At 38.8% G+C, this 15,801-nt stretch overlaps 1 protein-coding gene and 1 non-coding gene across 4 annotated transcripts in view; both read right to left on the bottom strand.

The window, feature by feature from the left end:
• CKAP5 (cytoskeleton associated protein 5) overlaps positions 1-15,801 on the bottom strand; it is a 54,227-nt gene that overhangs the window by 4,245 nt on the left and 34,181 nt on the right. For 2 of the 3 annotated variants that reach the window (XM_050334817.1, XM_050334818.1), the window contains exons 25-43: positions 15,048-15,242; positions 14,269-14,404; positions 13,392-13,480; positions 12,094-12,219; positions 11,268-11,417; positions 10,679-10,882; positions 9,782-9,917; positions 8,766-8,959; positions 7,165-7,337; positions 6,926-6,949; positions 5,856-6,029; positions 5,303-5,423; positions 4,419-4,598; positions 3,779-3,966; positions 3,286-3,361; positions 2,297-2,485; positions 2,055-2,189; positions 1,443-1,526; positions 1,190-1,349 (exon numbers count right to left, since the gene is read on the bottom strand). In XM_050334817.1, coding sequence (XP_050190774.1) covers positions 1,190-1,349; positions 1,443-1,526; positions 2,055-2,189; positions 2,297-2,485; positions 3,286-3,361; positions 3,779-3,966; positions 4,419-4,598; positions 5,303-5,423; positions 5,856-6,029; positions 6,926-6,949; positions 7,165-7,337; positions 8,766-8,959; positions 9,782-9,917; positions 10,679-10,882; positions 11,268-11,417; positions 12,094-12,219; positions 13,392-13,480; positions 14,269-14,404; positions 15,048-15,242 — 2,734 coding nt within the window. The remainder of the gene's footprint in view (positions 1-1,189; positions 1,350-1,442; positions 1,527-2,054; positions 2,190-2,296; positions 2,486-3,285; positions 3,362-3,778; positions 3,967-4,418; positions 4,599-5,302; positions 5,424-5,855; positions 6,030-6,925; positions 6,950-7,164; positions 7,338-8,765; positions 8,960-9,781; positions 9,918-10,678; positions 10,883-11,267; positions 11,418-12,093; positions 12,220-13,391; positions 13,481-14,268; positions 14,405-15,047; positions 15,243-15,801) is intronic. The other variant, XM_050334819.1, reaches the window with a different exon arrangement.
• LOC126651384 (small nucleolar RNA SNORD67) lies at positions 5,130-5,240 on the bottom strand. The gene has a single exon (XR_007631666.1). It is a non-coding gene; the product is annotated as a small nucleolar RNA SNORD67 (small nucleolar RNA).

Here is a 15,801-nt window from a genome sequence, read left to right on the forward strand (position 1 = left end):
CAATTTCTGGAAGGCACATAGAGCAAGGTTTTTAAAGCTTCCCTACCAAAAGACTAGAAGAGGAATTTACATGATGAAAAAAACTTTTCCATTATGAAATGAATTGCAAATTCTAAGACTTAGCACAGACAAAGGTTTGTTTTCACTAATTTACTGCAAGGGCATTTAAACTAGATAAAAGGAGAATTAAGGTTAAGCATTTATACTTTTAATACACTTACTTATATTTTACTCTAAATAAAGCACTGTTGCAATATGGAATTATTATAAAAAAATTATAGTTAGGGAGGGAAAAAAAGACAATTGTGGAATGTAAATTTAATTTTGACAACTGCTGTACTAATTTCTCAGTTGTACAGACTTTTAGGATGAAAAGGCAGAATTTTCTGCCCTACTTAGTTAAATACATTTAAGAGGTTCTGAAAGAATTTCATTACCTTCCTAAAGTAATCTACAATACAGGGATAGGAAAAGGAACAATAGTAGAAAAAAGGACAAAGTCTGATAGGACACAATGAAACATGAAAGCAATGAAAGTTAAAGGTAGTTTTGATAGAGTATCAGTTTTTACTGTCAGCTAATGATTTGTCACATTCCCTCCCTAATATTGCATTCAGTACTCATTTGTAGTTATCTGCAACGAAAAGACTAACAAACTGTTTACAGTAATTTATCCAATTAAAAAGCTAGTTTATTGGAAAGGGATCATGACAAATTCTGCTAGAGGAAGAGTTCAAGTTATTTAAAAAAGCTTTCCAATTCCACAGTAAATAATACTATAAAAAAGCCTCCTGCACCTTTTTGGTAAAAAGGTAAATGGAGAACCTGACTGCTGCTGCTGCTATAAACCAGCTGTATACCTTGCAGCACCAATTTTTGATACTGGACACATGAAAACATAGGCTAATTTTCAACCCATACTACAGGATACATATTAGAACCACTTATTTACCAAGCCTTTCAGATGTTTTCTACATTTAGTGTGGTTTTAATTTTTGTTTTGTAGACAAAGAACGCATAGTCCCTGCAAGTGGTGCCTCATGAAGCAACATAAGCATCAGGAAAATATGTGGCTTGCTTTGGAAATCCATAAACATCTACAAATACTAGTTTCTACCAGGAGACATGTAACTGATCTCTTATCTCTGCTTCTCATAAATGAATCATAAATGTTTGCTGTAACATGTACCTGTAGAAGGAGCAATGCGTCCTTTCCCCTCACGTTCTGTTTCTATCAGTCGGAGGCCTCTTTCCACATAGCTCTGGAAGAACTGAGAGGAATTTTTCAGGAAGGGCTCGATGTCTGCATCAGAATATTTCTTTTTGTATTCATACAGCTCTGCCAGACCCTGGGAGGGAAGAGTTCCTATGTATTACTACAACTGCTGTATACACCATTCCAATGTAGCTTGCCCTCTTCCGTGCAGGAAGGGAGCACTCACCTCCTTGGTGTTCTCCTTTGAGCCAATCTTCTTAAATATTTCTGCCAAAATATCATTAACCTTGGCTTTTGAAGCCTTTTCCTCCTAAATAAAGAAACAAAAGGAGTCTTTTAAAACAAAGTGAATAAAACCAGACGGAAGTCATACAAACTCACGCCACCCTCAGATCTGCTAGCTGGATACAGAGCTTCCAAGATGAACAAAATCATCAAGTGATCAGCATTCTACATAGCCACTGTTTACACAGAATGAGAGGAAGGACATCATCAAGCTGTAGGACTCCTTCTGAGAAGTCAGTACCTACAACCTGGTTTGGGTATGGCTAATTTTTAGTAGATCAGATGCAGTACCAGGTAGCATTAAACCTATGCTGCACACTTGAGTGTCCTGGAGAGCACTTCATCCTGGGTTATGCACAGAATACTCACATAAACACACACAGCAAATTCCCAAAACGAGCCACAAATGAGAGGGAAATTAGAAGAGTATTTCCAACATTAGTTGCATGTCAGAAAGGCAATCACTACTGCACATTCCACAATCATAAAATTAAGCTTGTTTCTTAAATTGCCTTACATTCCCTTTCCCTACCAACACATTTTCTTTACTTACTATGCGAGAAGCTCCTTTTTCTGTATCCTTATCAGCTTTTCCGCTCTGGTCCATGGAGTGTTTCATTACTCTACAAAGGTGAGCTTCTAGCTCAGACTCATTTTTGTTGTCTATCATTGTTAAATGATCTAAGATCTAAAACAAGAAAAAAGGGGAATAAGTAAAAAAGAAAACATAAGGAAAAACTTTAGACACTGCATGAACATCCAGTTTAAAAGCACATGACTAGTGATTGCTCTGACCTTGGGCCCTTTCAACTTGCACAGGGTGTGAAGCAGAGTCTTCAGTGTCCTTATAGGAAAATCACTCTTACATTGCTTCAGCTTCTCTTTGGGAAAGACCTTCATGAAAATGTGGATATCCAGCAGAATCCGATCCAGATTTATGCTATTAATGGTTTCCGGAAGAAGACGCACCATCCTCCACAGACACTGGAACGAGAGGCTGACTTAAAGCAAGACAACTCAAGGAAAAAGCATTCAATTATATAATGAGAGATTACACAACACTACCACTGAGTCACTTCACTCTCCTACCATGTACAGGCACGCACTGTCTGTCTGCTCAAGCTAATATTTGCACTGGTATGTACTTTCTCTTTGTAACTAGCTGTACAGTATCCAGATCTTTCACTAGAGCTGATGCATAAATGTGGTGTGTGGTGCTGATTTCTCTATCTACAGCAGGAGACTAAATGCTTTGTGTGAAAAAATTTCAGCAGATAATACATACATGCTATGTACGCTGACACAGAGCACAAGCTTTTTAGGTTTAACCTCATTAAGAATGCCTAAATTGTCTTTAAACCAAGCCAGTTACAAAAGGGTTGTATTAAAAAAAAAAAAAAATCACACTCATGCTTTAAATGCAAAGATTTGCATGTTCACTTTACCTATCATTAGAGATGACAAAACAGAAGTCAGTTCCAGTCCGGGACTGTTTGAATCCATGGTACAGTGCTGTGCCCAAGCAAACGAGCCCAGCAGGTGACTGTGCAGCTCTGTATGGAGTTTGCATCAGTGTGCACAGGTTTCTGTAAACTATTGCCAGGTGTTATAAGTTCCCTCCTGGCATACAAGAAGGCCCTATATGTGACATCTAATGATGTTATAAGAGTTATAAGGAGTATTTCAAGTTATGGCCACTAATTTTTTTTTAACTGTATGTGTTCATTTCAGCTGAGATGATTCAGATAAACGAAGTAAGTTCAAAATCTCTATTACAGGCTCACCTTCATGACAAGTTCTGAAAACTTAGGAGAGCTGGCTGTTGCTAGAAGACTGTCTTGGAGCAAAACAAGCAGAGCACTAGAAGGAATAAATTTATAAATGTTACACAGAAAAAGTTCCATACACAAGAAAAAAAGATGCCAACTCATCCCCAGAATACCACACCAGAGACTGAGGTTAGTCCAGCAGTTTACATCACGTTGTGTAACAGCTCTTTCCTTTCTAGTATGTTACAAGAATTTAAGAGGCAGTCTGCTGAACTATAAAGCATAGAGAATCATTCTAAGCTGGTTTGTTTAGCTTGCCTCCAACTGTGAAGACTGTGCAGTCAAATTCTGATCACCACTGATGATGAGCGATAATTCTTTATCAGCTAACTGAATGGTTCTACAGACATTTGTCTTCGCTTACAGAATGACTAACAAACTCAGCCATGCAAGGAACACACAAGAACAGGTGAAGAAATGCAGTAATTGTGCAGTTCTCACTACATACCTCAAAATGTTGGTCTGGTCAGACTTCTCCAGAACTTTCACTACCAAGAGGTTGACTGATCGAATGACCTGCTCCCCCTCCTCGAGGTCTTCAACCCGAGAATCCAGCATTAATGTAATAAGACCATGCATTAGGTCTTTAAGCACACCAGTGGAGGCCTCTCGAGCCAGACTCTCAATCTGAAATAGCTACAGATTGAAGACAGTGTTAGTTTTCCCTGTACACGATCCTTTAATATGGGGATTACTCTAGACTACACTGTCTAACCATGAGATCTCCCTGTTTCCCTAAACATTAAACAGCCAAAACACAACTACGAAGAAAGTTATTTCTACTGAGTGTCTTCTAAAAATACTTAAGCCAACAACTCAGCACTCAAAAAGGAATATATAAACAGAGCTCAATAGAAGTATTACAGTGGCTGTATTCTGCAGAAGCAACTAAGAAACCTTCTTCCCTAATTTCTCATTTCCCACTCCCTCTCAAAAGGTGCATTGATGAGCAGACAGTTAGCAACAAACCTTCATAAAGAAGACTCAGTAGTAATCTAACCAAGGTAGAGGACAGACATTCCATTCTCTTGCAACTTCTGCCCAGAAGTTATTTGCTCTTTACCTCACATTTTACATCAAAGCCTTACCGTGATCATGCTCCCAATAATACAGCTGTAAAGTCTGACTATCTCATCTTTGTCCAGCTTCTCATCTGCCATGTGCGTGTTGTAGATTAACCGAAGCTGCATAAACGTAGCTATTAGGAATTGGTCAATATGGCCAGACATGGCTTCTGCTTTGTCCTCCTGCTTGAGTACCTCATCAATCTAAGATTTAAAAACAAAACACTCTAGTAAAGTCAACATAATGCAAACAGCGCAAAATAACAACTTAAAAACTTTTCTGTAGGAAAGGCCTTGCCTTGACCGATAGATTTGCCAAGGCACTTGTATTCTAAGCCTTCACCTGAAATCAGTAGCCACAGACCTATATTGCTAATGCAAATACAACCAATTATTAATCTTTTAGAGAACTGCAATCCTATCCTGTACACAAATGAAAACACTCCATAAAAAATTCTGGAATTAACAGCTTTATAAAATCTTTTTTAAGTATTATGAAAAGTAGTTAAAGCCACCCTAAAAACAGTAAAAACTGAGGCAAGACAATCCTTTTACAGAGAATCTATAAAACAGTTTACATTAAAAATTAAGTCTCACTAACTTTTTCAAGTCTCACTGGTTTTTTCAAACTCATAGTACAAATAATTTAACAAAACCAAAAAGATAACACAGAATCACTAATGAAAAAAGTGTTAAGTCTATTCTACCTCTTCCAAGTGAAATTTCTATTGCTAAAGCGAGTCAGATGGCCCCTGTGCACTTAGTTTTGTCATCAGGGAGATTCTGAGCAGAGTCCATGTCACCTGACATGATTGCTCCACCACAGTGCAACTCATCACACTCGCAGACAAATAGTTTAGTACAGTGTGATTAGTTGCTATGGTTAGTTGCTGCCTTCATTCACTTACCTGTGTCAGAGCCTGAATGCTTGTATTTATATCACCACTGGCTACTTGGGAAATGACAAAGTTGATAGTAGAAGCTGTGTTACTGTGCATGTCATCAAAGTGCGGGGACACAGCACGAATTCTAAACAGTCAAAAACAGGATTCATTACTTTTAGGAGAGCTACCTTAATTCACACTTAACTCTTACACTTCGATCAAGATTTAGAGAAAAGGGAAAAGGATTTCATTCTTCACTGAGGATAGTCAAGGAAGGAATCACTCCTTTTAACATGTCTATTGCACTACTTGTAAAGACACTGATGATGCCATTTACAAACTCAGAATTCTTTTACTATAAAAATACATAAGTAGAACTCAGGTTTTTCATTAAAAATAACTGCTCTTTAGATTTCAGAACAGTGTAAGGGGACTTTTGTTTTGACATCTCTTCAAATTAGCTAACACTACCCTCTTATGTAAATAAGTCTAAATGTAGAAACTAGCCAATTCAGCTTCACAAAATAGTTTTTAAGCAGCCCTGCTGGTTTCACTTAGGAGTTAAAGCTAAACTCACTTGGGCTCAGGAATCAAGACTGGCTCAAAAATGTCATCTAGTTTGTGCTGCACAAGTGCTGGCATCTCACATCTGACAGTTCCGTTGTCATTTTCAATTTCATCAAGATCCAGCTGAAATTCCCGTGGAACAGTATGTGTTGTCTCAGAGTGACTGCCCATGTTGCGATTTTGGCTATAGAAACCAGGAGAGAGGTGTTTATTACACATACACAAGAGGCAAGAGTACTAGCACTACCATCCACTGGCAGCCCTAAAACTCTCAGAACAGCACAGATTTTGGAGTTCTGATTATATTTAAGCCCCCTAATAACTCCCTCTGCCTTTTCCCTAAGCTATGAGTAAAACTTCTATAGGCCAGAAGAGCAGCTGCTGGTTACTTGCTTTCCTACTTCCTCTTGTAACCCACAAGACCCCCTGCACCTGTGACAGGATGCAATGGTTTGAGAGAACTAGTAGAGTTTACAGTAGTATAAATGAAATATAGCTTTGAAGTTAGTGTGGCTTTTTTCTCCTCTTTGGCTTTTTTCACGATGGGCAGGATGCATATATACACAGCAACCTTGCAAGCTCCTCTGAACCTAAAACGCCCAGCATCCCACATAACTTGTGCTGCATATTAGATTTTTCAAGGAAATATTCTAATACATAGTTCTCAACACAGACTTTTACTCAAAAATAATGAGCAGGCAACAAGGAATAAAGTTTCTGATTTTTTGTTTCTGGTACTGTTGCCCCAGGCTCTGTGATTCACACACGCTTATCCAGTTCTGTGCTTTATGTTTAACATAACAAGTTAAGAACAGGGTCCAACCAATACAAAGTTTTTTGTAACACTGAAAGTTCTCCCAATATTTCGAACAGCTGCTTAATGTAGAAGTGCCAAGTCTGCCTGCAGCTCAATCCATAGTCACCTTGACAGAAACCCGTATTTTTGGTTTCTTTGTCAGAGACTTGTAAATAACCTCAAACCAGCCATGGCAAACCCGTCACCCTCAGGAAGGGATGACTGGGATAGAAACTGAAAGATACAAGAGCCTTGCTACCAAGGAGTTAGTGGGCAGTACTTACATCCTATAAGTGCGATACATAATTCTGTCCATGGAGAAGCAGTGAAAAGAGGCACAAGACCATTTAGAAAGATTTCAAGACAGACAAGACAAAAAAAGTTTCAGACATTTTGATTTATATTATTTGGCCGATTTTCACAACATGCAAAGATGATGATATGAGAACTGAAATGACATTGCCAGACGTGATATTAGCACATACACTATGCAGGGTAGAGACCACAACTTGTCATTACATACTTGAGCTTGGAGGACATGTCCTCAGCTGGTCCCTTCCGCATCATGCCAGCGTTAGCACTGATGTTTTGAGTACGTTGAGGTTTCTCCTCTGCCTGTCTCACGGGAGCAGCAGAGGGTCTCTTGGCTGACCGTTTTATTCTTTCCTCCAGCATGCTCATGTCTTTCTCAGAAAGCTGTAACACACAACGCTTTCACTCAACTCGAGTTGTATGGATTTTAGAAATCTAGGTCACCTACAGGATGCATACCACTTACTACTGCAGAGTGAAGTTTCCTATTACCAAGGCAAGAACTGTCAATGCTACCACCTAGCAGCAAACTAACAGGACCACTTTGGACTGTCAGATTCAGAGTTAATTCAAGAGCTAATTAACCCATACTGGACAAGCTGTAATACCAAATACAGTTATTTCTAGCCCACGTAATTTTCAAGAAACAACTGATCTTGAATTCAAACTATGGTACTATCAAGTGTTTCCAATTGTTGCATGTGTTGCTGCAAAAAACCCAAACAAGACGTCTCCACCCACCTTTTCTATATTCCCTATTAGGAGACAAGGCAGTGCTTTAACACTCTGGACCCTGCCACAAAAGCCAGAGTCCTTCTGACAGTCGTCCTGTTCAATGTACTCATCATTCAATCTGAACACAAGATCGAACTTAACACTCCAACTCAGGCAGCGAAAAGATTCATATTTACCTGCTTACCTACTGGACCAAAGATTACCAATAACTACATTTGAACACAAGCAGGCATGACAATTTTGTGAGAACTACTCTCCAGCATCCCTATGATTTGAAAACCTTCCTGAGAACTCATACATTTTAGTTGTGACATACCAAAGCTCAGAAAGTCATGGTTAGAAAGGGCTATTTGAATAGATCAGGTGCTACAGTTCTTTTCTTAACCTTGAAAATCCAAAAGCAAATGGATTACATAAAGCTAAGGAGAACACAGATTGCACTCTGAACAATAACAGAAATAAGATGTGAATCTAAAATGTTAATGAAAATTAACCAGTACCTAAAAGGGGCCTACAAGAAAGCTGGAGAGGGATTTCTACCAGGAGCATGTAGTGATAAGACAAGGGGTAATTATTTTAAAATTAAAGAGAGTAGGTTTAGACTGGATTAGAAATTCTTGACTATAAGGGTGGCTGAGGCACTGGAACAGAATATGCCATCCCTGGAAGTGTTTAAGGTCAGGTTGGATGGGGCTCTGAGCAACCTGGTCTAGTAGAAGATGTCTCTGCGATGGTAGCAGGGTTGGACCTAAATGATTGTTAAGGTCCCTTCTCAAACCATTTTAGGATTTCATATATCCCACAATCTGGGATTAATCAGATAATTTACTGCACCACAGATCCTCTGATAGTTATTTTCAAAACTACAAAAAATGCTCTTGACACCAACAGCAAGATGTGCCATGACCAATCACAAGCAAAACAGTGCTAACCCTCTACAAAAGAGTAAGGCTTTGAAAACCAAACAACAAAAAACCAAAACCCCTCAAACAATCCCACAAACCAAACCCCCCCCCCAAAAAAAACCCTACCCCCTAAATCCCCAACCCCCATAATCTTATTTCCCGGTATACTCACATTTCCAATCAGCTTGAACACTTGATCGCCATGAACGTTATAGACAGTGACAATGGTGTTCAGCGCAGCATTGCGCACGGTGTTGTCCCTATCACCAATGTGAGCTGCCATTTCTTTTAAGGCTTTCCCTGGAGTTGGCTGGCATACATTCATGCCATACGATTCAACCAGGCACCCAAGCTCTTCCAAGCATTCTAAAGAAAGAAAATAACATACACACATTCAACTTGAAAGCTGCTGGAAAGAGAGCCCTCCCAGTTTCTGTGTTGCTTGTGCCACGTGAACGTTCACTGCAGAGAACTGTCAGTCACAAAGCTGATGACAGACACACTCCAGGTGATTTATGGGATGAATGAATAATAGATATTGATGAATAAAAGTAAACTACAGGTGCAGACTACTTCACACAGATAGAGTACCTAAAAGTTGTCAGTCACCCCTATACCCTTCAAATACTTCTTGTTACCATATATGAGCAATGCTACAGTTAACTCCACATGTAGATAGTTTAGACAGTTGTGAGCCTGCAATGCTATATTATGTATAGAATTTAACTTCCTGGTTATAGCACGATAAGATGTTTTCAAGGCGACTAGGGAGCTGTTTGTAGTTCAAGCACCATAACTTTATTATAGACCTTATTCGTGTTGAGACAAATGTGCAATGTAGAGACATTTCTTGATCAGATTAACTGACTCTCCTGGTGACTAGGATGAGAGTATTGTCACCCTTCTCCCCAGCACTGTTTCACTAAGAAAACAAGCCTACTCAAGGGAGACACAATCTTGATACTGATAGCAACTCGAGAGATTGCTCATCTTTGGAAGGTACAAAGACCAAAAGTAAAAAGCAGTACGACACTTTAAAATCTGATCCCTTAAACACTTAAACATAAATTGCCACATGCAGGCAAATCTCACATCACACCCAACACTCTTATGCTGAGTTTTTCAAGATACAAACCAAAGCAATTTCAAGTACTTTGCCTAAGCCCAGTTCAACCTGCCATTTCGCACCTGCACGTTGTTTTGAGTTTTTGGATTTTGTCCCCTCCATGATGAAAGGGAACATCTTGCTGGCTGGATAGATGAGACACATCCTGTTCAGAATGGCACGTACATCCTTGCGGATGACATCTTTCGGTTCTCCTACCTAAGGGAAAATTAACAAAAGAAAAAGAGGGGAAGAAATATAAAGCATTTTAAACAGTCTCATGATACTATTTCACTATTCTAAATAATGTTAAGAATGCCAGAATTATTCTCAAGGCAAAACTCCTTTTAGGTCAACATCTTTTAAAGGGAAATACGCAGGCTTCTCAGTGCCACATCTACGTATCTTTTAAATACTTCCAGTGATGGGAACTCAACCACTTCCCTGGACAGCCTGTTCCAATGCTTGATCAGCTGTTTGGTGAAAAAGTTTTCCCTAATATCCAACATCAGCATCTCCTGGCACAACTTGACGCTGTTTTCTCTCATTTATTCACTTGTTACTTAGCAAGAAAGAGACCAACATCCACTTCACTACAACCTCCTTTCAGGTAGTTATAAAGAGCACTAAGATGTGCCCTGAGCCTCCTTTTCTCCAGGCTAAGAAACTAAGCCTGTTTTATCTCATATAATAGTTGTATCTCATACAACTGGCCTCAGCCCATCGATCCAGCTTGTTCAGATCCCTCTGTAAAGCCTTCTGACTCCCTAAGCAGATTGACACTCCTGCCCAATCACTGATGAAGATATTAAACATGACTGCCCCAACTCTGAGCTCTGGGGAACACCACTCATGACCAGCTGCCAACTGGATTTAACTCCATTCACAATATATTTAGAATGAACATATTGCAGTATTTGATGATATCCTGCTCTATTCCTCATGAAAAATAAGGTTAGTTTCTGTAAAATAAATTGTACCTTTAGGATAAGATACGGAATGAAAGAGGATGCCTCATTTTCAGTGAGGTGATACTCTTCTTGACTCAGCATATTGAAAAGCAATTTAAGGTATTCAAGTGTTTTCATCAAAACACTTGTGTTGGTATCAAAGAATCTCAGGGTAAGCCATTTTAAGATCAAATCCAGGCAGCTGATGACTCCGTCTTTTTCGCTCTCCAAGTGCTTGAAGTAAGAAAAAAAAAAAGGTTATGCACAATGACACACACACACAGAGTTCAAGAAAAGAACAAAGACTAAGCTAAGCTATGTCTGATAAGACAGTCTAGATTTACTGGTCAATTCTTAGAACCATAAGCACTCACTTTTAACTTTCTGAAATTTTAAGAGAAGTCTCTGGTGAGGAAGTTTTCCCTTCTCCCAAGAAACAGGATTAATAACTTCACCATACCTCTGAAAATTATTTCTATATATGTTTAGGTTTCAACTTCACCGAACAATGACTCCTGACTCCTCAGAGAATTCCTATCTGATTTGAATTCAAGCAGAATCTGTCAGAGCAGAGAATAATTCTATAGCACATCATCTGTTACCACAGAGACAAACTCACCTCAATCATAACAGCCAATGCTTTGTTGTGGTGCTGAAAGTCTGCGTGAAACATCTCATCCTGTAGCCATTTGGCCACACAAGTGGACATCTGAGTTTTTAGCTGTTCAATATATTCATCACGGGGAGTAGTGAAATTCCACTTTAACACCTGTAAAAGGTGTTTAAAAGGATTTAGAAGGCAAAGCAAGCAATGCATTTTCTTCCTGAAAGACTCTGCTGATTGTATATCTTTTAGTTCTGTTTTAGAACCTGTTTTCAAAGTTTTCTTATTGACAATAAGTAATAGGAAAAATCAGTGGTGTTTGTTCACCTTCTCTTACGTGAAAAATTTTCTTCATGTGGACTAGTTATCTTTAGGACACCAACTTAGTAATTATCACTTAAAGTGGTTGTTTTTAAGCTACAGACAGACCTATCTACTAGCAAGTTACAAATAACATGCATGTTTTCAGTAATAAAACTTCCCTTAGAATTGCTAAGTAGGGTTGTTCAAAATAAGTAAATTAAAGGACTTACAATGTATCCTAGAACTCTGACATTGTACCTGAAAACAGCTGACTAAGCTTAATGATCCTTCACAAATTTTCAGCATTTATACACTGTCATAAAAGCCCCATATGCATAAAATTTGGCAATCAGAAGAGAAACACCACAGTAAGCCAGATGTGAAATTCAACTCAAGAATCAGGTAATCAGTCCAAGACACGGACAGTGACTAGCACTTTCATGCCGTAGTACGTTTAATTCTAAATTAAAAACTAACAAATGCCATTAAAAAAAAAAATCTCCTTCAAAACTTGTGAATATATTCTAATTTTTCTCACCTTCAGAGCTTTTTCCTCTTTCATCCTCTGTTCTTTCCCATTTGGGACTATGATAAAAATAGGACCTGATTTATCATCATCTTCCTTCAAACTAGGCTTGCTTAGCACTTTCTTCCCTTGTACACCCTGGAGAAAGCACAGTATTAACAGGCAATACAAGAAATATATATGCCTCAGTCCCAGTAGTTGCAAGCATTAGATACCAGCCAACCTCATGCTGCCTACGTATACAAGAGCCAGAGAGAAGCTGAAAGAAAAACGTTGATTAGAATTTTAAAAGTGTGTGCTCTGCTGCTGTGGAAGCAATACCCATGACAGTGTGCACAGCAGTACCCTGTGAAGTACGACATGTCACTCAACCAGTGTGCTAGTCACCCACACGCATCCCTAAAACCCAACAAGGTACCTGTTTGATAGACTGGCTCTTTGTCAGACTTGAACTGCCTTTGCTGAGGCTTGTGTTAGCTTTGGACAGGCTGGAATTACCCTTGGATATATTGCTATTAACATTGGACTGCTGTAAATAAGCCACAAAAAGTCTTTGTTGTTAGACAGCTATTTACTCTTTAGAGTTACCATTCCAAACCTTTTAATGCATTCGCAGCAAAGGCCTTAACTCTACAGTCCCAGTTCTGAACTCCTGACAGAACACTTGCATCGACTTCAGCAAATCTACAATGTCCTTCAAGATCTGTTTTGCTCATTCTTGCCATGAATACAATCAAATGTTCTTGTTATGGCACTACTTCAGACAACGGAGGCAATAGGACTGTAGAACAATTCAGGTTATTTTTAGTTATACCCACAGGACAAACTTTAAAGTTAATAGCGAAAAAAATTACTGTAAAGCAAAAGAGAAAAACCTAACCACAAACTCACTGTAATCAATTGAGATTACTGTGCTTTTAAGCATATTCCTTCCCTTTTTTCACTTGTGATTGAGAACGTTTTACCCTTTATATTTTAAGGCAGAGACAAACTTCTTCTGATATATGGGTTCAAAATGAATGTTAAAGTATAACATTGGAACTGTAATGGTAAGAATGAATTCTCAATAGCACAGAATCAAGGAGGTCAAGCAGATTTAGGACAGATTGAGTCTCTCACAAGATTGGATTTTTGACAACAAAGACTTTAAGAATTAAATAGGTAATGACAACAGTGGTGATTAGGTAAGTGATAGGGGAACACCTGTCACTTTAGAGCTCAAGGATTACACTCTTCTACTCATAACAGATTAACAAACCACAGCTATTAACTTCATGGAACCGATTTCATACAAAATAAAACCATCATACCTTAGTTTTAGAGGACAGTCCTCCTGCTTTGGCTTTTTTGGGATCAGGCTTGGATTCCATGGTGTTAGACCCCAGATCATCAGCAAATGCTAGAGAAACAACAGACCATTTCAAGCTATCCCCAAGCCCATTTTAGGTTATCAGTTTTCTGTTCTAAGAACAGAAGAAAAACTGTTCATGGATACAATATGTTTATCACACAGATGTCTGAGCATTTTAGACCCACAGAGGAGGCCTCTTAAATTCCATGTTAGATTACAAAGTTCTCATAATTAATATTGTACTATGTTAGCAAATTTGTCATTTTCAAAACAATCTAAAAATGCACAGACATATCCTTTCCAGGTTAATGTCTAGAGCTGCAGTTGCACCTGGTTTGAGCAGGCAAGGTAGCCCCAGTAGAGCAATAAGACAGGACTACTTCTTCAAATCACTTGTCCCCTAATCCCATTACCCTCTTTTGCATCAGCCCAAGCAATCTGGTAGTCCCAGAGTAAACTACATTGAGGAAGTGGTCTAGATAAAAAATAATGTGAAAACCTTTTAAAAATACACTAAAATCAGATTAGTATTACAAAAAGCCTCCCCCTGCAGCACATGGGTTTTAACTTCAATACCAAGTAGATATTTTCAAATTTTCAAATAGCAGCTGACAGATGGCTGTGTGGAAAGGAAACACCCTCCTACATTGGAAGCTGATTCAACTGCAAGAAAGGCCAGAACTGCAGACAGAACTCACCAGATTACATAGTTCTTTATAACCCTAACTATGCTGAATTCCTCTTCTCCAGCTAAATATGTTTCTTCTTCTGGAATGTCAAAAATCTTCAAAGCCCACCCTTTTCTCAGATGTTTCCCAGAATATAAGAGAGGTTACCTGATGCAGGTTGGAATTTGGCTGGAGCTGTTCCCCCTACCACTCTAGAAGATGATTTAGCAGGGGGAGCTGGTTTGGCTGGCATGTTGGCTTTGGCTTTCTCAAGCATGGCCAGTACCTGGTCTTTGGAAGTTGGCTAGAGAACAAAAAGGGGAAAAAAGTGATAAATTCAGCAATCGCTACTCTTTCCAATACAAGCTGCAGACAAAGAAAACAATAGTAGTTTGAAACAAGCTATTCTCTGTTTAGCACCTTCCAGGATGCTAATCTTAAAACATGAATGTTCTCAGATACTTTTGTTCTGAGCTAAAACATCTTTTTATTAAGTTTCTTCTGCAAGACCTATAGGAAACATATGCACCAGTAATCTGTTCTAGGTGAATGGTCCTATGAAGTCAATGGAACGCCCTACAATTATTTTTCACTCAAGGGTTCATAAGCCAGACCAAACTGCTAGAAGCCATCTGAAAGTAGGAGTACAAGAGCATACAGTGAGACAGTAACTGGTATGGAAGCTATATGCAGATTTTTTTCAGAAGAAACAAAGAGTGAATAAATATCCAGCTCTCAAAGTGATACACCTGTAGTGGCAGTAATCATTTCTGAAATAGAGAAAGCTCTAACTCACAGCCTCCTGATACTATTTTCAGCCCCCCGAAAATATTTGATGCAGACAAGCTTACATGACTCAGGACAGCATATCATGAGACTGTGAATGTGACTTGTTAATATTCACTCATTCAAGGTCACATTGTGACTAATCTTTGTGACAGAAATACCTTCAGCTTGCCAGTGGCTTTTGCCATCTTCTCAAAGCCAAGATGCATCATAAAGAAGGGCAGGGCATCCTGTGCCTTTTTGCGCACATCCCCGTTTCGATCTTCAAGGCAGGAGTACAGGTGAGGCACACACAAGAGCAGGTCAGAAGGAACAGAACGGAGGGTAGGCAACTTCTCAGCCAACCAACCAAGAAGCTGAAAGAAAGTTTTAAAAGAAAAGCTTCTGAAGAAGTGCTCACAGTGCTCTGTCAGGTCACAAGACTCTGAATAGCAGTCCCTCTACCAGCATAACTCTGTGAGTAGGAAAAACCCACCCCAAACCCTCTTCAGGCAAACATTCATATCCAACATCAACTTGGATGTTAGCAATTAAAAAATAAAAAGTTGAGTACAATATGTTAATACACACCTATCTTAAAATTTGAAGCATAGTCTCTTAAAACAATGAAGGTTGTCGCTTTTGAAAGCAACAGAATTTCATCTGCTCTTTTTAAGGACTCCAATTCTGTTCCATGGTGAATTTGAGGAAAACACTAGCACTTAAAATGCTAATCAAAACAGACAAAAGTTTAATTTTAGAGGCACTGAATGATAACTATCATGCAAGAAGAAAGCTTGTTATTAGCCTTTTGAGGTTTAACAATTTTATGTCAGTACAGAGACTCAGCTGCTTGTTTTCTCATATAATTGTAGCATTGTGCCATTTCAGTCTGCATAGATAGTCAGTCTATAAAACATATGGTTATTTTGATTA

The sequence above is a fragment of the Myiozetetes cayanensis genome, unplaced genomic scaffold (assembly GCF_022539395.1).
Source record: "Myiozetetes cayanensis isolate MyiCay16 unplaced genomic scaffold, myiCay2020 scf6-25, whole genome shotgun sequence".
NCBI classification, from domain to species: Eukaryota; Metazoa; Chordata; class Aves; order Passeriformes; family Tyrannidae; genus Myiozetetes; species Myiozetetes cayanensis.